The 18,080-nt window shown below is 49.6% G+C and overlaps 1 protein-coding gene across 11 annotated transcripts in view; it reads right to left on the bottom strand.

Moving 5' to 3' along the window:
* Positions 1-612: 612 nt before the first annotated feature.
* The window catches only part of LOC106603271 (acetyl-CoA carboxylase), a 54,974-nt gene continuing 37,506 nt past the window's right edge, over positions 613-18,080 (bottom strand). For all 11 annotated transcript variants that reach the window (XM_082974529.1, XM_082974532.1, XM_082974533.1 and 8 more), the window contains 11 exons: positions 10,802-10,945; positions 10,545-10,665; positions 9,537-9,633; positions 7,517-7,613; positions 7,275-7,410; positions 7,007-7,184; positions 6,719-6,831; positions 5,267-5,421; positions 3,581-3,751; positions 2,591-2,727; positions 613-2,239 (listed from right to left, as the gene is read on the bottom strand). In XM_082974529.1, the coding sequence (XP_082830655.1) occupies positions 2,110-2,239; positions 2,591-2,727; positions 3,581-3,751; positions 5,267-5,421; positions 6,719-6,831; positions 7,007-7,184; positions 7,275-7,410; positions 7,517-7,613; positions 9,537-9,633; positions 10,545-10,665; positions 10,802-10,945 (1,479 nt within the window). In that variant the 3' untranslated portion in view covers positions 613-2,109. The remainder of the gene's footprint in view (positions 2,240-2,590; positions 2,728-3,580; positions 3,752-5,266; positions 5,422-6,718; positions 6,832-7,006; positions 7,185-7,274; positions 7,411-7,516; positions 7,614-9,536; positions 9,634-10,544; positions 10,666-10,801; positions 10,946-18,080) is intronic.

The raw sequence follows: 18,080 nt of genomic DNA, 5'->3' as shown, positions 1-18,080 counted from the left end.
GAAGGGCCTGATGCTGCAGTTTGTCAGTGATTAGTGCTGGAATTAGCCAGCCTAGCGTGCCTCCACAAATGAGCAAAGCCCTCTGGGAGACCGGAGAGACCAGGCAAGGAACATTTCCAATTATACCACCGAATGACTCATTTTCTTATTGGGCCTCCCATAATTGTGATGGGTATTGGGTGTATGCAACTCAATTTGTCTTACATATTTGTTGGTAGGATGGTAATAGAGTTGACGGAGCCAAGGGGACGATATGAAAGTGAGACGGGGGGGGAAAAAAACAAAAGGGATGAGATGGATCCCTCAGTATTTGTTTGATCTGTCTCATCTCTTTTAAGACTGTTGAAGTTTGAAAAAAAGAGTGCCACTGATTATCTGTGGGTTGATGCATGAGAAGAGAATATCATTTTGGAGTAGTCAGAAAAATGTCTCTCCCCAAGTCTACTTTTTCCCCTCACTGCATTTGGCAGAATTAGTGTTGTGATAATCAGGATGATCCATTTAATTGTCAATCATTTTGTAATAATGCAATGTGACTCCAGTTGAGTTTGAAATGCCAACTCAATCTTGCTTTTGCCGCGTTTCATTCCGCTTGAAAAAGCTAAACAAATGTCAAACCAGGTAAGTTTTATTTTATTAAATTTAAATAATTCTAGTTCACTACAGTAAACACATTCACCTTTCTCATTCAGCCAATCACCTCATTAGTAACAGGACTACCAGCAATAGACAAATAGAACTTAAGACTAGCACTGTGCATGAAGTCATCCTACATTGCAAAATACAATTACCTTACATTGAATCAAATATTATGTTAAATTTGAGGCTCTCCAGCAGCTAGGCCACCATCACTTTGCCATAAAGAAACTACAGTATCCATCACTGTTCCTCAATGAGCATAACCAAGTTTACACAATACTATCATTTTCTGTGTCACTAGTTACCACAGCCACAAAGTCAAAATGGCTATATTGTAGCTTTTTGGTCTTTAAGGTTAGGCATGTGGTTAAAACACGTAGAAATACGCAAGGTTTTAGCCATAATGACTTTTTGGCTGTGCTAACTAGTGACGACCCATTTTCTCCTTGGAAAGTACGTCACAAAACAAACTAAAATTTACAGAACATTTTAAAAGCACACCTTTTGTAATACTGAATGTATAATTATAGTGTACACTACTTAGTTCTCTTTAACATGATTGCCATTTTAATAAATTAGTCACCTAAATGTTTTACATATTGTTAAAAAATATACCCCATGGGAGGAAAAAAATGGAATTCTTAACCATTATGGCACCATTAGTGTCTGCTTTTGTGTCAGTCTTTTAGTATACTACAAAACAAGCTGTGCTGAAGCCTAATGGAAGTCATAGAACAGTAAGGTGCATTCAGAGAGGTGCTGACAGCTGCTATTCTATCCGCATCAGTGTGCCTGCCTGCCCAATGGCTCACCCCAGGGCCTGTGTGGGGGTGGTTGGGTCTGAATAGGGCCCTCTTCTTGCCTCCTGCTGGTCTCTTCTCTCCAGGCCCAGGGCAGAACGACCTGCTATCCCCATCACAATGCCACGCTCTACCTCCTACCCTGGGTTTAATCAGTAATTAAGTGCGCCGTGCAAAGGTGTGCAAACCCTCCACCCTCGTGAACCCTCCCAGCAATCTGCTGCAATTTTATTGTCAAGATCGCCATCAAAACACTCAAACCCAATGCATGTTTTCCTGTCCAATAGGACAGAGGCTCATTATATGATTGCAAATGAAGAGCTGCTTCCACCTTGGCCAATTGTGTGGTCCCCAAGCTTATCATTCATGTTAGTTATACAGTATATAGTTTCTGGTCTTGGCTTTGTCTATCATTTTTGTACTTACATAGATATCACAACTAACACATTCTGTAAGACGTATAAATGCATTACCCTGGACATCATACGAATAAATAAATCCATTACCCTGTGTCTCAGCTCTCCCCCTCCCTCCAGGATCATTGACAACATTTTCATCAGTAATAGCACAGCCTCCGTGGCCTGCCATGTTGGCTCCACCAGCCCCAGTTTCTGGCACAGTTCCACTGCACCTGAGACAGTGGGGCCATGCTGGGGAGAGGAGAGGCCCTCTAGGTGGCGGCCGGGGCGGCATCCATGGTGGACAGGATGCGGACCACCTCAGCACGCTGTGTAGGGGAGATGTGCTGCGTCATGTGCACAATGGAATCCATGGCAACCTCAGGGTTTGCTTGGACCAGGCTAAGGAGGAGAGAACGGAATCAGTGAGATTAAGGAGATGTACAGTCAGGTAAAAAGGTCACATGGAATAAATAGATTCTGTGGGAATCAGTGACATTGCACTTTCCTGACACCAGGAAATATCCCACTGCATAAACATATGGTACAATACAAGGCTTTGAGCAGACTTCTACCACCATCTCAAGGCTGGAAGGTTTCCAGTGACATGCCAGGCTGGTCACTAGAAAAACATGTCGATTTCGGCCGTTTGAAAAGACCTTGAACGTTGATATGCCGTCATCGGTGCTCACCAAACAAGTGAAACTATGAGATCAGGTTGGATATGCCTGTTAAACAAGCGGTCTGTCTCACCTGCGGATCTGCTTGAGGATGTGGTCCCTGCGGATGTACTTGATGTTCTCGTCGATGACAGACCTGGCGCCCTCCTCCTCCTTCAGCTGCTTCTCCAGCCACTCCACTACCTCCTCATTGCTGTCCCATAGATAAGCCTACACACACACACAGAGAGAGAAGAGAGGAAGATTTAATCCAACTTCTCAGTGACATTTTTTGGGGCTAAGGTTTATCCATATCAGTGGAAAAACCCACGTCTGAACTCATGTTTGTTTCGGGCAGTAGAGCACTACAATCATTTTCTCATAACCTTGCTTGTCTGAATGGGGGAAAAAATGAAACTACATTTTCCTATCAGAAGTGAAAGTGCGAGAGCTACAAAGTAGGTGCCTGATGCTTTTTTGACTGGACCTGATTGAGAAATACATATTCATGAGGGCAGCCAGTCTCTGATCCCAAACAAAGGCAGACGGGGGCTTAGGCAGATTGGGAGGGCTGTAATGGGCTCACGCTGTTTTAAGAGCTCTCCTGCTTGTAGTCCGCAAGAACATTTAATGCCCTTATTAATCATTTTTAATCCGTTTGCTTTTAATTAAGAAACAGCGCGTGGCTCTCCTATCTGCACGTGCCAGGGCTCAGATTAATTGTAGCTTAAGATAGCCGGGCCTGATTGGGGTAATGTATTAGCTAACAAGACGGCCGCTTCTAAAGATATACTCTCAGTCTACCTCAGGAGCTGGGCTTTTTCAAGTCACCCCTGAAGGCAGCAGTCTGGGCTGAGGGACATATTTTCCATCACCTATAGTTATTTCTACCTAGCCATAACCGAGACACCACAACTTCTGGTTGGAAATTGACCTGATAATGTTTTTGTTGTTTATGACTGAAGGAAGGTATAGCTGCATAATCTCCTGAATCTGCAGCCTCTAGTTGAGAGTGACGGTCAGTGTCTCTGTGCTGTGGAGGGCTGGTTTGAGGAAAGTGGAGAAGCAGGTAGTGGACATTCACCTTGACGGTCCCCTCAGCCTCTACGAACCAGCGTCTCAGCATGGCCTGGACCTGTCCATCGGTCAGCTCGCTGTTGGCCACCTGGATCTTCCTCTTGACCGTGTCCTCCAGCAGCAGACGCCTCAGACGCCAGTAGAAGAAGTGACGTGATGTCCGCCACTCCAGGATATCCTGGGAAACCACACACACACACACACACACACACACACAGCTTCAGAGATGAGATATCTCACCGACAAGCAATACTGGCTGACTGATATTAGAAAATGTAAATATAATCTAATATTGTGTAATTATTGCCCCCCCCCCCAAAAAAAAATATGACATTACTCAATTTACATAACTAAACAGATTTTGAACTGAAGAGAATACTTTTGTACGTCATGATATGAGAACTTCTGAGTGCAGGAGAGTCTCCAGAGAAGTAATCCGTCCTTGGTATTCTACTGAGCACCTGTGTGGCTGTCAATCAGATTCTTGTGCGGTTGCATTTGCAGGCACCTATCACTGATAATTGTGCTGTTGCATTTGCAGGCATCTTGAGAGCAACTGAGATTGTCATCTATTTTAGAGATACTTCAGTATACAGAAATGCCCTAGCAGCCTTCCTCTCATGAACCCATTGTGCGTACGTGTGTGTGTGATGGAGAGAGCTTGGAATCCTGCCTGGGGCTGTTCTGTGCTTGCTGAGGTGATGGGCCGGGTCATCAGCAGGTAATTATAAAGACACGTCTCACAGCCTGAGAGAGATTGGAACAGTCGTTTCCCTAGGCATCTACTGAACACTATATTCCCTAGGCATGTCATCGACTGCACCAGTCTACTGCATTGTAGGTAACACAGGCTTGGTTACTCACATACCGCATAGATACAGTTCTGTGTATTGGAATGAGACACCATAAAAAGCACTTTTTAATGTAATATTTCTTCACATATAGATAGCTATGTGACCTTCATTTCAATACTGTTCTGATACAATCACCATCGCACTGCCCTATCCCATCTGGACAAGAGGAATAGCTATGTAAAAATTCTGTTCATTGACTACAGCTCAGCATTCAACATCATAGTACCCTCCAAGCTCATCATTAAGCTTGGGGCCCTGGGTCTGAACCCCGCCCTGTATAACTGGGTCCTGGACTTCCTGACAGGCCACCCCCAGGTGGTAAAGGTAGGCAACAACACCTCCGCTACGCTGATCCTCAACACAGGGGCCCCACAAGGGTGCGTGCTCAGCCCCCTCCTGTACTCCCTGTTCACCCATGACTGCATGGCCGAGCACGCCTCCAACTCAATCAGCAAGTTTGCAGACGACACAACAGTGGTAGGCCTGATTACCAACAATGACGAGATAGCCTACAGGGAGGAGGTGAGGGCCCTGGTGGAGTGGTGCCAGGGAAATAACCTCTCCCTCAACGTAACCAAAATGAAGGAGCTGACTTGGACTTCAGGAGACATCAGAGGAAGCACGCCCCCAAACAAGTCGACGAGGCCTTATATTTCTATATTTCTTAATTCCATTATTTTACTTTTAGATTTGTGTGTAGTGTTAGATATTACAGCACTGTTGGAGCTAGGAACACAAGCATTTCGCTACATCGGCTAAACGTGTATGCGACCTCTGACATGCGATTTCATTTGACAATCCGTGTTCTGATCACGTTCAACGTGACCGTGTCGTCTCACCGTAATGACGCCCTTCTCCTGCATGCGTCCCGGGGTGTCGTGGAGGTCGGCGAACTGCACGGCCACCTGGTGGTAGATGGGTAACAGGAACTCCTCCCGCTCCTTCAGTTTGGTCTCCAGCTCCTTCCTCTCTGGCAGGCCAAGCTCTGGGGTACCTGGAGAAGGAGACATGGCCAGGAGGGTTACAACACAAACCAAAGATTATTCAGTGAGGTCTGATGCAAGCCAGCTGCATACCGAGAACATCCCAAGGACATTGTGTCAATGTGACAGCGTGAGCATTTGGGATGGGCTCCACTTCCTTTTATCACTGTATCTGTTCTGTATGACAGCGGGATTGTTTGGGGAAGCAGCTACTCAAATCAAATTTGATTAGTCACATGCGCCGAATTCAGCATTTGTAGACCTTACAGTGAAATGCTTACTGACCAACAATGCAGTTTAAAACAAATACAGATAAGAGTAAGAGATAAAAGTAACAAGTAATTAAAGAGCAGCAGTGAAATAACAATAGCGAGACTATATACAGAGTTAATGTGCGGTGGCACCGGTTAGTTGAGGTAGTATGTACATGTAGATAGAGTTATTAAAGTGACTATGCATAGATGACAACAGAGAGTAGCAGTGGTGTAAAGAGGGGGTGAGAGGGGGTGCACTGCAAATAGTCTGGGTAACCATTTGACTAGATGTTCAGGAGTCTTATGGCTTGGAGGTAGAAGCTGTTTAGAAGCCTGTTGGACCTAGACCTGGCGCTCCGGTACCGCTTGCCGTGCGGTAGCAGAGAGAACAGTCTATGACTCGGGTGGCTGGACTGTTCTGCTACCTCAAGGCAAGCGCTACCATTAGCATGAGCAGTATGTTGGTTCTATGTGAAATTGTTCAGGAGGTAGGTATTTGCTCAGCGTGGGTTCTTTATGACTGTACAGCGCAGGCTCAGCTCTCAGTATCACTGTCGGTTGTGGCTCAGTGTTCTCCAGAATCCCGGGCTGCTGTGCTGCTTGTCAGCAGAGATTGATTTCTGTCAAAGCCAATCGGTCAGCCTCCCCACCACAGCCCCTAGAGGCCCGGCGCTGGCCCATAGCTCTATGGCTCCATGGTGCTCCTGTGAGCCCAGAGGAAAATCAATAGGCTGGGTTGGGTAGGAGGACAGGGCGGGAGACAGCAGGCCCTGCTGATTGATCTGGCCCTGCTGTGATTGACACATCTCCCCAGGGGACAGAGCAGGGACGATACGATCACCCTCAGATAAAGAACAAGAGTGACAGGGAATTACAGCACACGCACGCACACGTGCCCCGCTAGATATTATCATTCCTCCCTCACAGAGAGGGATACAGAGGGAGAGGAGGAGAAAGAGCAAAGCAAATGGGATAGTGGATAGCACAGAGAGAACTGCATAAAGAGATTGACAGAGGGACTGTGCGAAAGTATGAATAAAGCTCTAGGACAGACCCAGTCTCTCTGCCAGGCCCATGTAGACCGGGTCCACCCTTCTCATGGTCTTCACCAGGTCCTTCTTCCTGAACTTGATCTCTACTGTCCCCTCTGGCTCCAACACTCCACCACTGTGGAGCAGAGAAGAGAGGGATTCATCAAGATGTCCGAGGCTCTACATAGCATCATAATGTCACTGATCTGAGCCTACATCAAACCGTGCATTGGTCGAGTGTCTAAACAGTGACTTCTGTCTTTGGCATGCTGCCGAGAGGGGTATGGTTAGTGGATGGAAGTCAAACTCACCGACTGTCTTTGTCAGCGTACATCTCCATGTGGCGGGGGTTGATGGTGGGGTCTATGACCACCCAGGACCCCCCTCTCAGCTCTGCCTGGGGAGGGATGTATACCAGAACAGGCTGGCGGTACTCTCTCAGCCCATCCACGATGTAGGCTCCAAACTTCAGCACCTGGTCATACATGTCTGACAGAGGCACAGGAGAGGAATTTGATACGAGACTGAAAACCCACACCAGTATAACTGACAGATATATAAGCATCCATTCTCTGGTACCTTTCATGCCTCCAGAGAAGCCCCTCCAGTTGGCGAACACCATGAGAGGGAGGCCCTCGCGGTTCAGGTCCTTGATGGCCTGTGCCGTCTTAAACGCAGAGTCAGGGAACCACACCTGGCCTGCCTGCTGGATGATCTGAGAGCAGGACACAAAGGGTTACTAGTGATCATGCGTTGCTGTGCGTCTATGTGGGTAAACCTGTATTTGGGACACAGGCCAGTGTATATTAGGAGGAACTTACCTTGGCTTCAGAGTCCAGGTTTGCTGGATCGGCTGGGATTGACAGCTCCACTGATCTGGTTTCCACAGCAACCACTCCAGTAGGTATGCCACCAAGCCTGTGAGAGAGCAGAGGGTCACATCAGGACACTCAACTATGCATCCCTGAGGGCTGATTGGTCAGGTGTTTGAGGTCAGACAGGTCAATGTGTGGGGTTAAGATGGGTGAGCTAGCTATGTGAAAGGGGGATACCTAGTCAGTTGTACAACTGAATGCATTCAACTGAAATGTGTCTTCTGCAATTCACCCAAAACTCTCAAATCAGATATCAGGTCGGAGGGGGTTTTCAGTACATGGACTTGCATGACCACATTATTTTATAGACAGTGGGATGATCGGATAGACCATTTAACTTATTTCCTGCACGGCTCACACAACATCCTGTTCTAGAACTACATACATTCTAAACAAATGATGTTGTGACCAAGATGACCCTTGTGAAATAGACTTGGTTATGGTCTGGGGCCTCATTTATAAACATTGCACATGTACAAATATACCCCAAAACATGCGTGCGTCAGCTTTCCCGCAAAAGTTGCAATTTATAAAAACAAAACTTGGTGTGAGAATGTCCTTTCCTCCACACCATGCTTACGAACATTTTCTAGTGGTTGAAGTATTGTATTTCAAGCAGGCAGGCAAGTATTTTGTGCAAGTGAATATGATAAGCTTATTCATAAAAACAAGATGCGGCCATTTGCTGTTAGTGAGAAGAGCGAAAATAATTAGACATAGGAATCTATTCCTATTTATTTTCAGAACCAACGCAGAATAAATTCCTCACCTTTTCTGGCCGTGATGGGTTCAAATCTTGAAGTAGCCATACAACAAACTACCATATGTATCTCTCATCTAAATTGGGCCTAGTAGCCAAGTTAACAGATAGGCTATGTATTTCAGGTTTTGCTGTATGCCATTCCATGCTACTACTGTTGGTAACCTACTGTACATTTTATGAGTAGCCTAGACAATGTTTCAGAATTCATGGGCAGTCCAGCATATTAGGTTGGGGTGGTAAGTCAATGGAAAACATTGTTGAATTCAAATGTTCTGCTGACAGATCCACAACAACTTGACATAGTTGTTTTTATTTCAGAAGCTGTAACAGTCCATCAAATACAGCATAAGTTACTGCCAAAGGGGCCTCTCGAGTGGCGGAGTGGTCTAAGGCACTGCATCTCAGTGCTTGAGGCATCCCTACAGACCTGGGTTCGATCCCAGGCTGTGCCGTAACCGGGAGTCCCATAGGGCGGCACACAATTGGCCCGGCGTCGTCCGGGTAAGGGGAGAGTTTGGCCAGGGGAGCTTTACTTGGCTCATCACGCTCTAGCGACTCCTTGTGGCAGGCCGGGCGCCTGCAGGCTGACTTCGGTTGTCAGTTGAACGGAGTTCCCTCTGACACATTGGTGCAGCTTCCGGGTTAAGCGGGCGGGTGTTAAGGAGCGCGGTTTGGCGGGTCATGTTTCGAGGGACGTGTGACTCGACCTTCGCCTCTCCCGAGCCCGTTGGGGAGTTGCAGGGCTAAATAGTTTAAATAGTTTAGAACAAACAATTAATCAAGTGCTTGGCACTCGCTATAGGTGGCATGTATGTTTAGTTTGAAAAAGTCAGTGTAAAAGATGAAAACATTCTGCCCACACCTCTACAGAAACTGAACTGGTTTAATGCCAATAGTTCCAAATTATACAGCAGTAAAAGGGGGTTATTGACACCATAAAAGTCGCATGGCGGAGTTATAACGCTCGTTTACGCACGCTGTTTTATAACAGGTCTGATTCAAAATGGGAAACACGTATGTACGGCATGCGCCAAGTTTATACATCTCAATATTTATACGCAAGTATTCTTTTCAAAAATGGTGCATGCAAATATTCAGTGTGACATTTACGCAGCGGTTATACATGGGCCCCGTGGTATGTTTATAAAAGGACTATAGTGTGTCTATATTGCTTAAAAACAGTGGAGTGATGTGGTTCCTTACCTGGCTCTGCCCACCACCACACTTTGAGCCCACGGCTGCATGATCTCTGAGAACGAGCCATGGTCAAAGAACCCACTCTGCCACGGGCCCTTTGGAGCTGGGGGGGAGAGAGAGAGACAGAAAGACAGAGAGATTAAATAATTTATTATTACAAAGTAAACATTTGTAAATAAAAAATAAAACATTCCTTTACTTGGCAGATTTTTTCCCCTCCAGATTCTACTCCTGTCATATCCATGAAGGCAAAAAAACAGTGTTTCTTATTTTTAAACAGAAATCTCTAATCTTGTCAGGTCCCATGACGGATGAGGCTGTAAAGAGCCTAGCTCAGCTCTCTGCTCCTGGCAGAGTGAGCGAGACAGGGCTAGTCTAAGAGGTTACCATTCAATTAAGCCTCCCCACTCATCACAACTAAAGACCGGTCTCCCCCCCCACACCGCACGCCCTGCCGGCCCCAATCTCTCCCCCTGCCCAAAGTTGTAATTACACTGATATGGAATCTGCTCAGGCCTGACCCTGCATGTATAACATGAGCCATCCATTCCCCTGCTATCTCTCTCTTCATCCACCCAGCTAGAACGCTGCCCAGGGTTCACCATGTCTCTCAGTGTCCGGAGAGCCTATAACCCTCTCTAACAAACAGGAATTAGTTTAACCCCTGACCTCTGGGAGATCTGCCTGAAATGATCATAGTGCAAATCGCAGGCCAACCTTTAAATGACACTCAGACTAAATTGAAGTGTGAAGAGCTGCTGTTTCGACACCTGCTGATGCAGCACTAGTGTGAATGGAGGAGGGGATGAATATGACTACAAGTGAGTGATTATTATGATGATAGGAGAGAATTATGAAGATCCTTTATTGCACAGCGATTGAAGTGATGAGTGTGGCACAGAGTCTGCCTTATGCACAATGTGGCAAGTGAAAAGTAGTTGCTTCTGGTTTGTGGAGTGCTGTAAATGTTCATCTCTGAGAGGAAGGAAGGAAGGAAGGAAGGAGGCTACTCACTCTGGCTGGGGCGTCCTGCCAACATCCAGCGGGGGTCATAGGGGGCCTTGGTGGGCATAAACTCCACCAGCCGGTCTATGGGGTCCTTGGCATTGATGATGGGCACAGGACTAGATCGGTCCTGGGGGGGAAGGGGGTATAAACATCAACTATGAATTTAACCCAGCTTCACTGAAAAGCTAACAGCGTAAAGGTACATGTGCATTAGACGAGCCTAAATGGATGGACAATGGGTTCAATTCGGATAAGATGGTTACCTTGGGCATGTAGGAGAGCCAGTGCAGCAGCATGTGGACTCCCTCAAAGTCATCACACACAGTGCTGTGGGTCACACCGTTGTTGTGCATGATCTGAATCCCACCCAGCTGGTTGTTGGAGGTGTACACCTCTCTACCCAGCACCTACAGGAAAGAAGATGGGGGTGATGTCACATTCTGTTTACCATTGGTGATTTCTTTCATAGTCATGTGTCAAACCAGCCTTCCCTGTAGCTCAGTTGGTAGAGCATGGTGTTTGCAACGCCAGGGTTGTGGGTTCGATTATCACGGGGGGCCAGCACAGAAAAAAAATGTATGTAATGTATGAAATGAAATGTATGCATTCACTACTGTAAGTGAGCGTCTGCTAAATGACTAAAATGTAAATGTAAACCAAACCATGTCAGCCAATTTCCCTACAAATTACAAGCTGAGAGACCACCAACAATATTTACACATTAGGCATGGGTAGGTAATGGCTTTTTTATGTTGTGACACCCATTCTTCTCCCTACTGGGACGAGCTAAACCCGCTGAGGCTGGGGATGGAGGGTAGTGTCCCTGGGGCTGTGTATCAATAGGATCCCCCACACAGACACAGACCTATCCCCCAGGTGACAGGGACCCTGCTGCTCCTCACCGCACCTTGGCCTCGTCAATACTGTCGATCGGTGGCCAGGGATCACTATCCCGGTGTTCACTGGGCGCCACGGGCACCTGGCGTTCTCCCAGGCGGCCGCGTTATTGGTAACCTCCAGAGTGAATTAATACCGGAGATTTGTCCTCGCTGACACTCTATCCAACCACACTATCGACAGGAGCCATGACAAAGAGCTGCCCGCCTGCACTGCACACTGCCTCACAGCCTGTTTATGAGCACCCACACACATAGAAAGACACTGCACACTGCCTCACAGCCTGTTTATGAGCACCCACACACATAGAAAGACACTGCACACTGCCTCACAGCCTGTTTATGAGCACCCACACACATAGAAAGACACTGCACACTGCCTCACAGCCTGTTTATGAGCACCCACACACATAGAAAGACACTGCACACTGCCTCACAGCCTGTTTATGAGCACCCACACACATAGAAAGACACTGCACACTGCCTCACAGCCTGTTTATGAGCACCCACACACATAGAAAGACACTGCACACTGCCTCACAGCCTGTTTATGAGCACCCACACACATAGAAAGACACTGCACACTGCCTCACAGCCTGTTTATGAGCACCCACACACATAGAAAGACACACACGCGCTCTCTCTCTCTCTCTCCCTCTCATGCGCGCTCTCCCTCTCACACACACGCGCGCTCTCCCTCACACACGCACGCGCTCTCTCGCTCTCACACGCACGCGCTCTCTCGCTCTCACACGCACGCGCTCTCTCGCTCTCACACGCACGCTCTGTCTCGCTCTCACACGCACGCTCTCTCTCGCTCTCACACGCACACTCTCTCTCACACACACGCACCCGCTCTCTCACACACACGCACGCGCTCTCTCACACACACGCACGCGCTCTCTCACACACACGCACGCGCTCTCACACACACACACGCACGCGCTCTCTCACACACACGCACGCGCTCTCTCACACACACACACACACACGCGCTCTCTCTCACACACACGCGCTCTCTCTCACACACACGCGCTCGCTCTCACACACACGCGCTCGCTCTCTCACACACACGCGCTCGCTCTCTCACACACACACGCGCTCTCTCTCACACACACGCGCTCTCTCTCACACACACACGCGCTCTCTCTCACACACACGCGCTCTCTCTCACACACACGCGCTCTCTCACACGCACGCGCTCTCACACACACACACACGCACGCGCTCTCACACACACACACGCACGCACGCGCTCTCACACACACGCTCGCGCTCTCACACACGCACGCACACGCTCTCGCGCTCTCACACACACACGCGCTCTCACACACACGCACGCACACGCTCTCGCGCTCTCTCACACACACGCACGCGCTCTCTCACACACACGCACGCGCTCTCTCTCTCACACACACACGCGCTCTCTCTCTCTCACACACACGCGCTCTCTCTCTCACACACACACGCGCTCTCTCTCTCTCACACACACCCGCGCTCTCTCTCTCACACACACACCCGCGCTCTCTCTCTCACACACACACGCGCTCTCTCTCTCACACACACACGCGCTCTCTCTCTCACACACACACACCCAGCGCTCTCTCTCACACACACACCCAGCGCTCTCTCTCACACACACACACCCAGCGCTCTCTCTCACACACACACACCCAGCGCTCTCTCTCACACACACACACCCAGCGCTCTCTCTCACACACACACCCAGCTCTCTCTCTCACACACACACCCAGCTCTCTCTCTCACACACACACCCAGCTCTCTCTCTCACACACACACACCCAGCTCTCTCTCTCACACACACACCCAGCTCTCTCTCTCACACACACACCCAGCTCTCTCTCTCACACACACACCCAGCTCTCTCTCTCACACACACACACCCAGCTCTCTCTCTCTCACACACACACCCAGCTCTCTCTCTCACACACACACCCAGCTCTCTCTCTCACACACACACCCAGCTCTCTCTCTCACACACACACCCAGCTCTCTCTCTCACACACACACCCAGCTCTCTCTCTCACACACACACCCAGCTCTCTCTCTCACACACACACCCAGCTCTCTCTCTCTCTCTCTCTCACACCCAGCTCTCTCTCTCTCTCTCTCTCACACCCAGCTCTCTCTCTCTCTCTCTCTCACACCCAGCTCTCTCTCTCTCTCACACCCAGCTCTCTCTCTCTCACACCCAGCTCTCTCTCTCTCTCTCTCTCTCTCTCTCTCTCTCACACCCAGCTCTCTCTCTCTCACACCCAGCTCTCTCTCTCTCTCTCACACCCAGCTCTCTCTCTCTCTCTCTCTCTCTCTCTCTCTCTCTCTCTCACACCCAGCTCTCTCTCTCTCTCTCTCTCACACCCAGCTCTCTCTCTCTCTCTCTCTCACACCCAGCTCTCTCTCTCTCTCTCTCACACCCAGCTCTCTCTCTCTCTCTCTCACACCCAGCTCTCTCTCTCTCTCTCTCTCACACCCAGCTCTCTCTCTCTCTCTCACACCCAGCTCTCTCTCTCTCTCTCTCACACCCAGCTCTCTCTCTCTCTCTCTCACACCCAGCTCTCTCTCTCTCTCTCTCTCACACCCAGCTCTCTCTCTCTCTCTCTCTCACACACCCAGCTCTCTCTCTCTCTCTCACACCCAGCTCTCTCTCTCTCTCTCTCTCTCTCTCTCTCTCTCTCTCTCTCACACCCAGCTCTCTCTCTCTCTCTCTCTCACACCCAGCTCTCTCTCTCTCTCTCTCTCACACCCAGCTCTCTCTCTCTCTCTCTCACACCCAGCTCTCTCTCTCTCTCTCTCACACCCAGCTCTCTCTCTCTCTCTCTCTCACACCCAGCTCTCTCTCTCTCTCTCACACCCAGCTCTCTCTCTCTCTCTCTCACACCCAGCTCTCTCTCTCTCTCTCTCACACCCAGCTCTCTCTCTCTCTCTCTCTCACACCCAGCTCTCTCTCTCTCTCTCTCACACACCCAGCTCTCTCTCTCTCTCTCTCTCACACACCCAGCTCTCTCTCTCTCTCTCTCACACACCCAGCTCTCTCTCTCTCTCTCTCACACCCAGCTCTCTCTCTCTCTCTCTCACACCCAGCTCTCTCTCTCTCTCTCACACCCAGCTCTCTCTCTCTCTCTCACACCCAGCTCTCTCTCTCTCTCTCTCACACCCAGCTCTCTCTCTCTCTCACACCCAGCTCTCTCTCTCTCTCACACCCAGCTCTCTCTCTCTCTCTCACACCCAGCTCTCTCTCTCTCTCTCTCACACCCAGCTCTCTCTCTCTCTCTCACACCCAGCTCTCTCTCTCTCTCTCTCACACCCAGCTCTCTCTCTCTCTCTCTCTCACACCCAGCTCTCTCTCTCTCTCTCTCTCACACCCAGCTCTCTCTCTCTCTCTCACACCCAGCTCTCTCTCTCTCTCTCACACCCAGCTCTCTCTCTCTCTCTCACACCCAGCTCTCTCTCTCTCTCACACCCAGCTCTCTCTCTCTCTCTCACACCCAGCTCTCTCTCTCTCTCTCACACCCAGCTCTCTCTCTCTCTCTCACACCCAGCTCTCTCTCTCTCTCTCACACCCAGCTCTCTCTCTCTCTCTCACACCCAGCTCTCTCTCTCTCTCACACCCAGCTCTCTCTCTCTCTCACACCCAGCTCTCTCTCTCTCTCACACCCAGCTCTCTCTCTCTCTCACACCCAGCTCTCTCTCTCTCTCTCACACACACACACGCTCCCTCTCTCACACCCAGCTCTCTCTCTCTCTCACACCCAGCTCTCTGTCTCCCTCTCTCTCACACCCAGCTCTCTGTCTCTCTCTCTCACACACACACACACACACACTGAATAGCACATGTACGAGACTGCCTGTATGAGTGTGTGTATATTGGTTTATTGTGCGTCTCTCCCGGTGTGAGAGGCTAATGAAGGATGGCATGGAGGCCACTGAACTCATTTTGGCGTCCAAACTGCTCCTGTGACCTGCCGGACCCATTAACCTCCCCTCTCCCGCCACACACACACACACACACACACACACACACACACACACACACACACACACACACACACACACACACACACACACACACACACACACACACACACACACACACACACACACACACACACACACACACACACACACACACACAAGGGCGGGCGGCCGCGCAGGGGACACAGCTCAGTAAAACACAGAGAGGCGCTCGTTGCTCACTCTCAGCTCTCACCTCTTCGGCCATCATTTACTTTCTTTATTACCATTAATGGTTATGTCCCTGGCTACAAATCCTGGGCGCTCTCCTAAAACTGTCAGGGCAGCCCGCGGCCCCGGCAAGCATTGCAGTCACCTTGACAGGCAGACGCAGGGCCTGTGTGCCACCGGGCTGGGCCTGGGTTCATTAAGATTCCACAGCAGAGGGAGAGGGAGGGTGGAGGGACATAGGCCCACAGATATTTGTGCAAGTAGTTACTATCCAGCCACCATACAAACAGGAGAAAGATGTCCATCACTGAATGAAATTAGCATATCAAGATGGGTGTATGTCCTCTTCATACGGCTTTGGTGAACCAGGGAGTCTATGGGGAAATAATGTGTCTTTTTTGTTGTTACCATGGCTACTGCTGAATGGACACATCCATTTGATAATGTTACAGTAAGCTTAAAAATAGGAAACTATAGACTTACTGCCAATGTGGAAGACTGGGAATCATCGAAGAGAGAGAGAGAAGGAGAGAGAGAGATGAGAAGGAGAGAGAGAGATGGAAGGAGAGAGAGAGATGGAAGGAGAGAGAGAGATGGAAGGAGAGAGAGAGAGAGAGAGAGAGAGAGAGAGAGATGAGAAGGAGAGAGAGAGATGGAAGAAGAGAGAGAGAGATGGAAGGAGAGAGAGAGAGGAAGGAGAGAGAGAGAGGAAGGAGAGAGAGGGAAGGAGAGAGAGAGAGAAGGAGAGAGAGGGAAGGAGAGAGAGGGGAAGGAGAGAGAGAGGAAGGAGAGAGAGAGAGGAAGGAGAGAGAGAGGAAGGAGAGAGAGGGAGAGAGGAGAGGGAGGAGAGAGAGGAGAGAGAGGGAGAGAGAGAGAGAGAGGAAGGAAGGAGAGAGAGAGAGGAAGGAGAGAGAGAGAGGAAGGAGAGAGAGGGGAAGGAGAGAGAGAGGGAAGGAGAGAGAGAAGGAGAAGGAGAGGAGAAGGAGAGACGAGAGGAAGGAGAGAGAGAGAGGAAGGAGAGGAGAGAGGAAGGAGAGAGAGAGAGGAAGAGAGAGAGAGAGAGGAAGGAGAGAGAGAGATGGAAGGAGAGAGAGAGATGGAAGGAGAGAGAGAGAGAGGAAGGAGAGAGAGAGAGAGGAAGAAGGAGAGAGGGGAAGAAGGAGAGAGAGAAGAAGGAGAGAGAGGGAAGGAGAGAGAGAGAGAGGAGAGAGAGGGAGAGGAGAGAGAGAGGGGAAGGAGAGAGAGAGAGGAAGGAGAGGAGAGAGGAAGGAGAGAGAGAGAGGAAGGAGAGGAGAGAGGAAGGAGAGGAGAGAGGAAGGAGAGAGAGAGAGAGCAAGGAGAGAGAGAGAGAAGGAGAGAGAGAGAGAGAGAGGAGAGAGAGAGAGAGAGAGGAAGGAGAGAGAGAGAGGAAGGAGAGAGAGAGAGGAAGGAGAGAGAGAGGAGAAGGAGAGAGAGAGAGAAGGAGAGAGAGAGAGAAGGAGAGAGAGAGAGAGAAGGAGAGAGAGAGAGAGAGAGAGAGAGAGAGAGAGAGAGAGAGAGAGAGAGAGAGAGAAGAAGGAGAGAGAGAGAAGGAGAGAGAGAAGGAGAGAGAGAGAGAGAAGGAGAGAGAGGGAGAGAGAGAGAGAGAGGGAGGAGAGAGAGAGAGGAGGAGAGAGAGAGAGAAGGAAGGAGAGAGAGAGAGGGGAAGGAGAGAGAGAGGAAGGAGAGAGAGAGAGGAAGGAGAGAGAGAGAGAGAGGAAGGAGAGAGAGAGAGGAAGGAGAGAGAGAGAGAAAGAGAGAGAGAGAGAGAGAGGAAGGAGAGAGAGAGAGAGAGGAAGGAGAGGGCAAGGAGAGAGAGGGGAAGGAGAGAGAGAGGGCAAGGAGAGAGAGGGCAAGGAGAGAGAGGGAAGGAGAGAGAGAGGAAGGAGAGAGAGGGAAGGAGAGAGAGAGGGAAGGAGAGAGAGGGGAGAGAGAGAGAGAGGAGAGAGAGAGGAGAGAGAGAGAGGAGGGAGAGAGAGAGGAAGGAAGGAGATAGAGAGAGGAAGGAGAGTGAGAGAGGGGAAGGAGAGAGAGGGGGAAGGAGAGGAGAAGGAGAGACGAGAGGAAGGAGAGGAGAGAGGAAGGAGAGGAGAGAGGAAGGAGAGGAGAGAGGAAGGAGAGGAGAGAGGAAGGAGAGAGAGAGATGGAAGGAGAGAGAGAGATGGAAGGAGAGAGAGAGATGGAAGGAGAGAGAGAGGGGAAGGAGAGAGAGAGAAGAAGGAGAGAGAGAAGAAGGAGAGAGAGAATAAGGAGAGAGAGGGGAAGGAGAGGAGAGGGGAAGGAGAGGAGAGGGGAAGGAGAGGAGAGAGGAAGGAGAGGAGAGGGAAGGAGAGAGAGAGAGAGAGGAAGGAGAGAGAGAGGGCAAGGAGAGAGAGAGGAAGGAGAGAGAGATGGAAGGAGAGAGAGAGATGGAAGGAAGGAATAG

The sequence above is a fragment of the Salmo salar genome, chromosome 04 (assembly GCF_965601325.2).
Source record: "Salmo salar chromosome 04, fSalSal1, whole genome shotgun sequence".
In the NCBI taxonomy this organism is placed as follows: domain Eukaryota; kingdom Metazoa; phylum Chordata; class Actinopteri; order Salmoniformes; family Salmonidae; genus Salmo; species Salmo salar.
This window is presented reverse-complemented; position numbering and strand designations above follow the sequence as displayed.